This window comes from Cucurbita maxima, unplaced genomic scaffold, assembly GCF_002738345.1.
Source record: "Cucurbita maxima cultivar Rimu unplaced genomic scaffold, Cmax_1.0 Cma_Scf00014, whole genome shotgun sequence".
Taxonomy (NCBI): Eukaryota; Viridiplantae; Streptophyta; class Magnoliopsida; order Cucurbitales; family Cucurbitaceae; genus Cucurbita; species Cucurbita maxima.
Window position 1 is genome coordinate 4,296,200 of NW_019272030.1, and position 11,587 is coordinate 4,307,786.

Sequence of the window (11,587 nt, forward strand, 5' to 3'; positions counted from 1 at the left end):
AAAAAAAAAAAAAAAAAAAAAAAAAAAAAAAAAAAAAAAAAAAAAAAAAAGGAAAAAGAAAGATAAAAGCTAGGAATTAGTTTAAGGGCTGTCCTTAAAAGAGAGTTCTCCCTTTTATTGTTGACGTAGGGATTCGTTTGAGGATGAGCTTCGTGCTTTTCAAGGGGGAAAAGATGGGCTTGTGCCAACGATATGGGAAGATGAAATTTCAAATTTTGCTCAGGTACTTATCTTTTTCCACCTCAATTTTTTTTAATAAACAAGATTCAAATGTTCAAAGTTTATCAACTCTAAAAGTGTAATAAAATAAAAATCTGAAAGCATAGATGGTATAAAAGAAATTCAAATCATACAAATAATCCTGAAAGGATTATAATTATTTTCCTTCCGCTTGTTTCTATTTTATTTTAGTCTAGGTCATTTTTTCTCTACGATACCTTTGCAATCTGTAAAGGAATTTATCCTCAATATTGGAATCCTTATTTACAACTTCCCCCCCACCTTTTCAGCTTCAATTTCAAGTTTCTATTCATGATTGTAATATTCTTTTTTCTATTGCCACAATGGAGAAGTCTCACTGCTATGCAGTATCTTGCTTTGTATTTTAAATGATGAACTCCTGTTTATAGCTTCTTTGTGATGCTAATTCAATAGAAGAACGAATGAATCCTACATTTGATTATTTCCCAAGAACATGAACGCCAATCGGGTTAGAGGCTTTCAGCCAATAAACCTTGTCTCATCTTTTTACAAAATTACAGTCAAGGTATTAGCGGAAAGGCTTAAAAAGGTGCTCCTTATTTTACTTGATGAAAGTCAAAATGACATTTATTGAAGCAGATTTTAGATCAATCTTGATCACTGCTGAGACTGGGAAATTTCAGTTATCAGATACTTCTATCATGGAAGTTGGAAAATTGCTGTGGGGTTTCTTCTTCTTTAGATTTTGTTTCTTGATTTCCCCTTCATTATTCTGCATTTCGGGCCTTCGTTTTTCCTCTCTGAAAATTTGTTTTGAATATGAAGCCAGAGACAATAAACAAAATATTGGTGAACCAGATGCTTCTGTGCTTTGGGGTTATCTTTGCTTGTCAGGTTTGAATTGTCATGACTCAATTTGGATTTTTAAATATGTTCCAAATTATGGCGTTTCCTTATGTAATTAACATGATTGTATAACTAAAACCAGGACAGCAGTGGAATGCTGTCCCTACTTGGAGTCATGGAGCAGTGCCTGAAAACCGGAAAGAAACAGCCATGGTATTCTGCTAGTGTCACTAATATATGTGTGGGGCTGCTTGCAGGTTTCAAGGTAATGATTATGTTCTCATATTTGTTGGTGTAGCTTTTTGAGACGTTGAGATTTACAAATGAACCAATAAATTTTGTTAGGCGCTTCTGTCTTTGCGTGTGCCATCTGTAAGCCTTGAGATTTTAAGTTCTGCCCAGGGTATTTTTCAGGTAAACTTTTTTTGTTTGTTTATGTTGTATTCCTTCGATGTTTTAGGATTCTTTTACTTTGTTTCTTTCTTAAAGATTTTGATTTGAACAGAGTATTATAGCTGCTGGAGACATTTGTGCATCACAACGTAGAGCTGCTGCCGAAGGTCTTGGGTTATTGGCCCGTCTTGGGAATGACATTTTCACTGCAAGAATGGTATACTCCTTTTCAATTCACACACAAACTTCTCTATGTATTAAGGATTATGCCACAAAGGTGGCATTCTTTTATTTTTCAAATTTACCCTGGTCATCTATTTTCAGTAGATCTGCTCTTTATCAGTCTTACATGTTATATAAACAGATCAGGTCGCTACTTGGTGACCTAACTGGAATGGCAGACTCTGCTTATGCCGGATCAATTGCTTTGGCACTCGGCTGCATACATAGAAGGTTGGTAGTTAAAAGATCCTCTGAACTCCCCCAAAATTATTCTTTTTAGCCTTTATTGGCTTTGAGAATTGTATACTGTATTAAATCAACAGTTTCATTTTGAGCATACTGATTGTGTTCCATCTATTTGATTTATTTATTGTTCTAATTTCTAGTTTTTGATAGGAACAAATTTTTGAAACATAATGAACAGGGAGATTAAGTTGTTTCTTATTAAAAAAATGAATAGGAAGTACCCCTTCTATTTATTGTTCTAATTTCTAGTGTTGTTGGCTGATAAGACTTGTCTTTATGAATTGCGTCACATTGTCTCGAAGGTTTGCCCAATAGTACCCCTTTTAAGAAGGGCGTAGGTTCTTTGTCACCTATGTGACTTGCACAGAGTGTCGTGGCATTCCTTCAGTAGAAATCTCCCAAGGTTCCCTGTATAGGGAACATACAATGGATTTCCTTTGGTAAGAAGTAGGTTATCCTCGACTCAAAACTGGCGGGTTTTCCCTCCTTGGCCAACAGCATGATGGCCTGGGTGGCCAAGTCTTGGCCAGGTCTTTGATACTCTCTCATATCATTCCACTCAACTTGCTTGCCTATATATAAGCTAGCATACATAGGAAGAATGGACGACTAGTCACATCCCCCCATATTACATCCTTGATGTGACTAGTCGTCAATTGTAATTATCCTCTTTCTTTAATCTTCTTGAAACGGAAGCCATTTTGTCAGTACCTTTCTTGGTCTACCGCATGTTTCTTATAAAAAAAATACACCAGACGTACTGAGTTACCAAGGGAAATGAATAAGCAAGTTATCTAAGTTATTTTCCAAGGTTCATACGCAACACACACCATCAGGTAGATACAATAGTGTCCTCTTGCTTTGGATTTTGTGAGGAATGATCCGACTTGATCAAGTTTCTACAGATAAGACTTAAAGAAGTTGATCATCTTTTTCCCTGTTCAAAATTATTTTATCAACGTTCTCTTATGGTCTCATGTGGTCTGCAAGTGCTTATGTACTTCTATGTCTAAATTTTCCTCACCTATGCGTTTTCCTTTACTTTCAGTGCAGGAGGGATGGCTCTGTCAACATTAGTTACAGCAACGGTGAATTCAATATCTATGCTAGCTCGGAGTTCAGTTACCAGTTTGCAGACATGGGCTTTGCATGGACTTCTTTTGACTATTGAAGCTGCTGGCTTGTCCTATGTATCCCAAGTTCAGGTGTTCGACTTATGGTTTGAGCATTCTTAAAACTTGAATCTTCGTTCCTAACCTGATCTGTTACATTTTATCTTTGTACTGCCGTTTCCCCTCTTTGTTAGATCCCTCGTAATTTTTGAATTTTTGTTGGGCTCTATTTTTTACCTTTTTTTTTCATTGGTTGTCTCAAATTCACTGCCTATATTTTTTAACTTGCCTTAACGAAAGTTTTGCTTTCATTAGAAAGGGAAAAGAGCAGTAAGTCTTTTCCAATAAAAAGATCCAAGTATTTGAACTTGAGATCCTAGCGTGAAGATTAGGAAAACGAGGAACATCCTGATAAAGAAAAACTGTATCAAAGATGAACACAAAAGACATGGGAAATAAAATTTTAAGCCACACAAGATCGTCGTCCTCCAGACGGTTCTGAAAGTCACTTGAATTAGTTTGTTTCCAAATATACCAAATGATTGGAAAAATAGAAAAACTAAAGAGAACCTTCTTTGTTGGATTTGCCCAAACTGTTTGACCTAATTGATTCTGAAAATGGAAAATAGCTCATCTCATAAGTCATAAGCGACTGAACATTGAAATTAGAGGTAATCACCATTCATACCATCTTTACCTCCCAAAACTGAAAACTGCAGTCTGCAGACATAATGTGAATTTGGGGGTGTGTAATCCATACCCCATCCATACTTGCACTATCACTTGCCAATTAAAAGCACAATTATAGAGACTAACAAAGTTATGAAAATTGTGGTGGGATAGATTCTTTCTTGCAGAATAGAGAATTCGCTTACTATCTGGTATTTAAATTTCTACAAACCTAAGATGTTGAAGATTAATCATTGGACTCTTAGAAAAGAGATGAAATAGAAGCATCATGAGAAGTACTAAACAAAATGTTTCCAAACCAAATATCCGTTAAAATCTATTAGGATCAAGCAAGCCAATAGACAAGCAATCATAATTTCACAATTTAGTTTACCTGTGGAGATTAATTTTCAAGGACTCCTACGAGACTTTCCAGAACCAATGTTGATCACCTGTATTAGTTTGAACCCAGTTCTTGTTTTAAATATAGTTTTATACTGTCGGAAGTCTTCTTGGAATACATCAAATTGTCAATAGCTTGCCCACTGCTGCAAAGAGTTCACTACTTGCGGTTTAAGAAGGAGCTAATTTTGTTGTCTTGTTTAAAATGGTTTATATAAGTAGTCCCACAAGAGATATTATTGTTTTTTTTCGTATGTTGATGGGAGAGAGCTTTGAGGATTTACACATCTTTGAATCCATGTGTAATAAACAGGTTCTGGTGGACTTCGATCACATCTTGTGGAGGAGGAATCTATAGACTTCTAGCTTGTTTTTAGCCCCTAGTTAGGTTTTTGTATGAATTACTTTCTTCTGAATTTTCATTTTGAAATTTTTTTGGGTGGGGGGAATTCCCTTGCTGGAATTTTCTCGTCATCCTTTCATTGTTTGGTTAGGGATGAATAGGTGGTCTTTTTGAAGCTTTTTTATTACACGTATACATTTATATTACTTGAAATGTTTTTGGCTTTATTTTCTGAGGCCATTTCTTCTATTCTTCTGTTCTTATTTCTTTGAGGGCCCTTCTGTTTGGTGTAGATGGGTACCAATTGAAATAATTTGAAAAATAAAGTTCAGAAATCAGAGTGAATGTTTTCTTGTTTCCCAGTGAGTAGGATAAAACTAAAATGATAATGGAAGTTGGATGAAAATTGATGAAAGCTGGATTCTCGTGTGGAAAAACTTTAGCTGTATATTTACAGAATGCTGCAGATTTTGTGACTCACTGGCCGTTAAAAACAGCAGCTGGAAAGTTAAATAGGTAGTCAAATTGTTTGGTCGTTTTCTATAACCACCTTGATCACTCTAGCGTAATGGCTACCATAGTTATGGAACCAGTTGGGAATTATGAGCAATTTCAGTAACTAATTGACTATATTATTTTTTTTGTTAGATCCTTCTCATCCTCAGGTTGATTATACGATACTAGATTTGTGATATTGTTTATCCAAAGAAATATTAAATTCTGATATTGAATTCTCGGTGGAGAATCCTCTCATTTAGTGCTATAATTCTTGGACATTGAACTATTAATTTTATTGATACAGCTTGCTATTGTTTCCATTTTCTTTTTCCCTGCATTATGCTTAATTATCTGAATGACTTTTTGTTACTTTCTAAAATTTTATTTTTATCTGTTTTAGGCGACTCTTAGCCTTGCACTGGATATCCTTCTATCAGAGGAGAATGGATTAATTGACCTTCAGCAAGGAGTCGGTCGCTTAATAAATGCTGTTGTTGCTGTTCTTGGTCCTGAACTGGCCCCAGGAAGCATTTTCTTTTCACGTTGCAAGGTATTACTTATCTTTCAACTTTCTTGACCAAGTTTAGGTTGATACATGTTATTTAATTGGAAGCTGGAATATTTATTGGCGTAAGGCTCAAACTAAGAAAAGAAGGGAGAAAAGTTAATCCCTCACCGAAGAGGATCAAGATACATTCATATAGCATAAAAAGAAAAGGCAGCATGCAAAAGAAAGCTGGACTCAGCTCTCCTCTGAGCAGTTTCTTGTCCTTCATTCTTGTCTTTGAAAATCATGCTCAGAGGCAGCTCAAAAGTAGTTGTTGGACATAGCTTAGCTGAGGATAAAAAAAGGAACAAACCACCTCTAAAACAAAATTATGGAAGTTGATGTCATTGAAGTTCCTACTTTTTGATAAGAAAAAAATAAAAGAATACACGACGAGCTTACAAAAAGAAAAACCCACATAAAAGAACCAAACTACAAGAAAGAGTTCTAGTAAAGAGAAATAAGACCTAGCGAATTATTACAAAGGAGCCTAGAAACAGAGCCCAAAGAGAGACAAATAATCTAATTAAGACCAAAATCGCTATAAATTTTATTTTTGGGACAAGAAATTTTCATTAATATAATAGAACGAGACTAATGCGTAAAATTATTTGTCTATAGTGGGTGGATGCAACGTGCCAGAAAATTTTAAAAATTACTTGACTATGGATGCAACGTCAGAATCTATTTTTCATAGTTTTCCACAGAATGACATTTATTTATTTATAAGCTTTCTATCTGGACGAATAAACTTTTATCTATAATGGGTGTTACTTTCAGTCCGTTGTTGCAGAGATAAGCTCCTGGCAAGAAGCATCAATCATGCTTGAGTAAGTTGATTTTTCCATCCCCCCCCCCAATACACACATACACACACATCCTTGGAGAAGAAAGTTTGATGCGTGATCAATATGTTGCTCAAATTACTGGCCTTTTAGTTCTATAGCTATGTCAATTCTTCGCCTGTTTGGTGTAATCCACTAGTAGCTAATATTTGCTACTCTCGCGTGGAGAACATCTGAGCATGAACATATCTGACCATCGTCCTCTTTCTGAATTCAAAATGCATAAGTTCAATTAGCTTTGGCCAAAATCAAATAGTTATTTTCTTTTTCACGTTTGTCCTTTTGTTGGCAATGATAGTCTGTCACATGCTATTGCTGCAGGAGTGTCCGATTTACACAACAACTTGCTTTGTTTGCTCCACAAGCCGTTTCTGTGCGCACCCACTTGCAAGTTCTTCTCCCAACACTAGTCTCTAAACAGGTTTTGACCTTCTGGATTATGAAATGAACTTCCGAATTTCTTGTCTAGGATTCCTACTCCCTACTCCCTAGTCTTCTCTCTCTCTCATTCGCACTATTTTTCTTTTGAGAATGCAGCCAACATTGCGACATCTTGCTATAGCTACTCTACGGCATCTTATTGAAAAGGATCCAGTATGTTTTCTTTTCCTAATTACTTTACCTATTTTTCTTTTCTTTGCCCCATTTTTATGGCTGGTTTGAATCCTTCATGAAATGTTGTTCTTAGGTTCCAATCATCGAGGAGCAAATAGAGGAGAGCTTATTTCATATGTTGGATGAAGAAACTGATTCAGAGTAAGCCATGAATGAATTTCTTCATGTTGACTAAACTTTGAGGGCCAATTTTTTATTGTTTTGTTCTAAGTAGGATTTCTTGTTTTCCCTCTGAAGTTTCGCTATGATACATCTGCTTCTGCTTTTTGAACAGGCAGGTTACATGTACAAGGCATGTGCAGAAAAAATGACTTAAATCTATTAAAAGAACATCAAACTGAAAAGAAACTCTGCTTCTCTGTGCAATTTGTTCTACTAATAGTTAGCTGTTTTGTTGTATGTTTTTTATGCGATTGTTGGTTTAGTTTTTCTTTTATTATTTAAATTTCCTCCTTATTTTATTTTGGTTCAAATACTGTTTTGGATTCTGTACTTTTGGCTTTGTTTCATTTTGGTTTCAATACTCTTAATATTTGTTCATTTTGATTTCAATACGTTCAAAATATTTGTCTTGGTCTTTGAATTTTTTTAAAATGTTACCATTTTGGTCCCTATTTACAAATTCAAACACAAATTTATTCACAATAGAAGTCATTTAATACAAATTTATGGTTACATTTTAAGGAAGTTAGAGAATGAAGTGTCATGCTAACATATTGATCAAAAGAAATGGGATAAAAATGAAATGTAGGGACCAAATTGGTCACTTTTTAAAATTGGGGGGGCAAACAAATATTTTGAAAGTACTTGGTTGAAAGCAAGAGACCAAAATGGACATATTGAATGTATAAGGACCAAAATGAACTAAGCCAAAAATATAGGGACCAAAATAATATTTAAACCTTTTATTTTCTTGTGGAAACACAATCCTTGATATAGTTGGACATCTTACATCTTGGTGAAATTATTTTCTTATGGAACACAATCCTTGAAATGGTTGGTCATCTTACATCTTGGTGAAAACTGATTTAGATGTATGATTCTTTTGTTCTGAAAAAGAAACGGGGACTTCCAAACAGGCATAATGAGCACCGAAAAGTCATGCAGACAAGGTGTTCCCTTGCAATGGAGGGGGAGGGATCCAACAAAATACCTTCAATCTAAGTTGATTATAGAAGTTGTGCATTAGCAAAAATCTTTGTTAAGGCCCTCCAATATGAGGCTGTAAGCTGAATAAAATCATTAAAAAAAAAAAAACCCCATAAAAATCCCTGAAATTCGCATTATTTCTTTCATTTCATATATACTGCAACAGAGCTGTAGAAGTATTTGTTGGAAAAGGATTTCTGAATGATGAGTTCTCCAAGAAACTACCTTGATAGAAACAAAAAAGGCTTCTTCCAAGAAACTTTTGAAATTCGAACCAACGAAATAAATACTGACTTAAGCAAACCAACGCCTTGAGGAGAGAGATCCATTATCTTTTAAAGGAGTATTTTCAGACTGGTAGAGAAAAATATCATTTAACTACAAAATACATGATAAGAATAGATGCCAATAACTTGATGAGAGGGTCATCAATGCCCATAAATCTCCAATGGAAACAACATTAACAGCCTCTATCCTCAGAGATGTAAGAAGCAAAAGAAAAATCAAGTGCCACAAAATCTTATCTGTTATTAATCTTCCCACATCAAAAGTCCCTGCAAAAATAACATCATTAATATAGATAACTATATAAAATATTTTCATATAAAATATGAATTTGGAAAAATAGATATCAAATGTTACGGGCATCTTTGATTCCTGACCATTGTTTTGTGACTTTTGCAGCATCGCAAATATGGTGCGGACCACAATCATGCGCTTACTGTATGCATCATGCCCTTCGTGCCCTTCTCACTGGATAGCAATATGTCGAAATCTTGTAAGTTCTTTTACTTGCTCAAATTCACGTGATGTTATTTTTTTCATCATTTTCAATTCGTAAACATTGAAGTAATTGACTTATTTACTTCCTCGTGTGAGGGCCATTGTTCAAATAATCGGTTCCCCTCTTTCCGTTGTACTGTTAATCTTTTCACAGTAATGAGATAAAAGATTACATTGTTTCTTCAAGTTTAGGTCAATTTGGCATGCTTTTGGATCTTGGTCATGATAAATAAACTATGCTCGGGATTTGAAGTCAACTTACATCAATGTAATTTTTCAACAATTCACTATATATGATTCACTTGATTTAACTGCTGAATTGATCAGGTGCTCTCTACATCAACAAGAATAAATATTGAGTATAATTCCAACTCAGAAAAAGATTCTTCAAATGCTCTAGATGGTGACATAAAGTCGGACGTTGGAGATGATGATGAGAATATGGTTTCTAGCCACAAGAGAGTTCCAATGCCAGGACATACTTTAGAGGCTTCCAATACTATTACTCAAAGGGATAAACACCTTAGATATCGAACCAGAGTTTTTGCTGCCGAGTATGTGTCTTAACTTTTTCTCTCATCTTCAGTTACAATGCACGCAGCGTAGTCAACCATATTGATATTTTATTCCTATGATCCTTTCAAAAGAGAAATTTTTGTTTATATCTTATTGTCTAGTGGTATGTTCCTTAAAAGTGACACCGGACGGATCGAGGTAATTTTTCCTTCACTGTTTAATTTTGTGTATTCCGTAGAGTTTTTAGTTTCAGCAATCCACTATTTTTGTATTAGAGATATTCTTGGAAGACATACTTGTCCCTCCATTCTCTTTCAGAGAGAAAAAAAAAAAGTTTCAATGGCCGGTGGGATGTTTGCTAATTTTTTGATGTATTTGTTTGTAGAAGTGTCAGTTTTTTGTTGCAGAATTTTTGAATGGCAGAGTTAATTAATATTTCTTTGAAATAATTTTCATTTTCGATCACTGATTAGTTAATTCTGAAATAATGGAGATGCCTACAGAGAAGCTGCATGCATAACCAGACAGACATCCAGCATAACTGGGAACCTTCGTATTGTTCTTGAATCAAATAATCCCTTGATTTTGTAAAGTTTTCTTTCAGTCTTTCCCAAAGATGGTCTTTGTTCTTTGAGCCATGAGGCCCCTCCACCTTCAATTGATCCTACTTCCTAAGCTCTTGTTGAGGAGCCAATGCCTTTTTCAGGTCTTCTGAGCCAAGTTTGTCGTTCTGCTTTCATTCTCCTTCCACTAAAAGGAAGATCTATTTCAATATGGTACAGAATCCAGGACTTATTTTATGATGTTAAGCCTAAAAAATGGTTTTCATTTTCTGAGGGGTTCTACTGGAAACTTCTTGATTTCTTTGTTTCTACTTCGTTTTTACTGGCTGCAGTTTCCTTTTGATAGCCTCATTTGTGGTCTTTCTGCTTTTGGTTCTTGGGTTTTCAGTTTGGTGGCTTTTCCTCGAAGGTTCCTTCGTGTTGGCTACGGTGCCTTGCTCCTTGTGGCTGTGGCTATCCTTGTGGAGTTTTCTTCTTTCATTGTTTGGGGATCTTTGTTTGCCGTGTCCTTTTGTTCTTGGAGAGCCTGTTTTGCGCTGTTTTTTTTTTTTCGGCTGGGTGTTTTTCTTCTCTCCCAGTGGGAGTTTATTTCATTGATCTTATGATATCTTTTTATCAATTCATTGAAAATTGTTAAATCTTTTCATTCTGGTTCAAAAGAAATCAAAGGATTTTCCATATCAGGCTTCTCCCTTCGATAAATCGCTTTGCTTTGGCTCATCTCAGGGATTTTTCATGTTCTTTTTCTTAGTCTTTTGTTGATTTCTCCTTCAATCAGAATGCCTTCAACTTTTCGTTGTAATTCTCTTTATTTACTGTTTTGATTTTACTCCCTTGTGGAATTTACATCTTTTGAGCATTAATCTCTTTTCATTATATCAATGGAAGGTGTCGTTTCTGGTTAAAAAAGAAAATATTGAAAAATTGTTTCTTGTTAAAAAAAAAAACATGTTATTATGATGCACTTGGTTCCCTTGGAACATGTTCAAATCTTTTTCAAATTTCCGACTCCGTTGATGATAGTATTCTTTATTTTTCTATAAAATAACTTCTAAAGGCCAAAAATGTGATCCAATGTAAACTTCTTGCTCCACTTATCTTTTCATAATAAGATGAAATCTCCATTTACAATTTAAAGATTAAAATGATTTGTAAAACAAGGAATGCATTGAATGGAGAGAAGCTTAATCAAACTTGGATCTTGTTGAAAATATGACACACTTGGGGAATTAGTGACTTTACGCAAGGAGAATGGATATCTTCAGAATAAAAAAGAAGTGAAAGGAGAATTTATTTGTTTTGATGCATGTGTATGCTTTTTCACCTATACAACTAGAGATGCTTCATCAATTCTGTTAGAAATTCGAATTTCTTTTCACTGAGAATAATTACATCACTTGCTTGTGTGGGGGCTCTGGAAATAACGAAACAGAAGGATTTTTTAAGATAAATCCGTTACTTTTTTGTGATTTTTGTTAACTTGTACAAGTTACGCCCTTGATCTGGAGTCTTAGACACAGGATTTTTTTCATTTTTCTTTTTTCTTTTCCCTCTCTCTCTCTCTCTTCTTTTTTTTTTTTTTTTTTTTTTTTTTTTTTTTTTTTTTTTTTTTTTTTTTTTTTTTTTTTTTTTTTTTT

General features: G+C 34.6%; 1 protein-coding gene across 2 annotated transcripts in view; it reads left to right on the forward strand.

The window, feature by feature from the left end:
• The window catches only part of LOC111488992 (protein SWEETIE), a 39,277-nt gene that overhangs the window by 17,553 nt on the left and 10,137 nt on the right, over positions 1–11,587 (forward strand). For both annotated transcript variants that reach the window (XM_023136979.1, XM_023136980.1), the window contains exons 19-32: positions 130–223; positions 1,027–1,095; positions 1,190–1,312; positions 1,393–1,461; positions 1,553–1,657; positions 1,805–1,893; positions 2,957–3,113; positions 5,333–5,482; positions 6,260–6,309; positions 6,646–6,745; positions 6,862–6,918; positions 7,013–7,080; positions 8,773–8,866; positions 9,199–9,425. In XM_023136979.1, the coding sequence (XP_022992747.1) occupies positions 130–223; positions 1,027–1,095; positions 1,190–1,312; positions 1,393–1,461; positions 1,553–1,657; positions 1,805–1,893; positions 2,957–3,113; positions 5,333–5,482; positions 6,260–6,309; positions 6,646–6,745; positions 6,862–6,918; positions 7,013–7,080; positions 8,773–8,866; positions 9,199–9,425 (1,452 nt within the window). The remainder of the gene's footprint in view (positions 1–129; positions 224–1,026; positions 1,096–1,189; positions 1,313–1,392; positions 1,462–1,552; positions 1,658–1,804; positions 1,894–2,956; positions 3,114–5,332; positions 5,483–6,259; positions 6,310–6,645; positions 6,746–6,861; positions 6,919–7,012; positions 7,081–8,772; positions 8,867–9,198; positions 9,426–11,587) is intronic.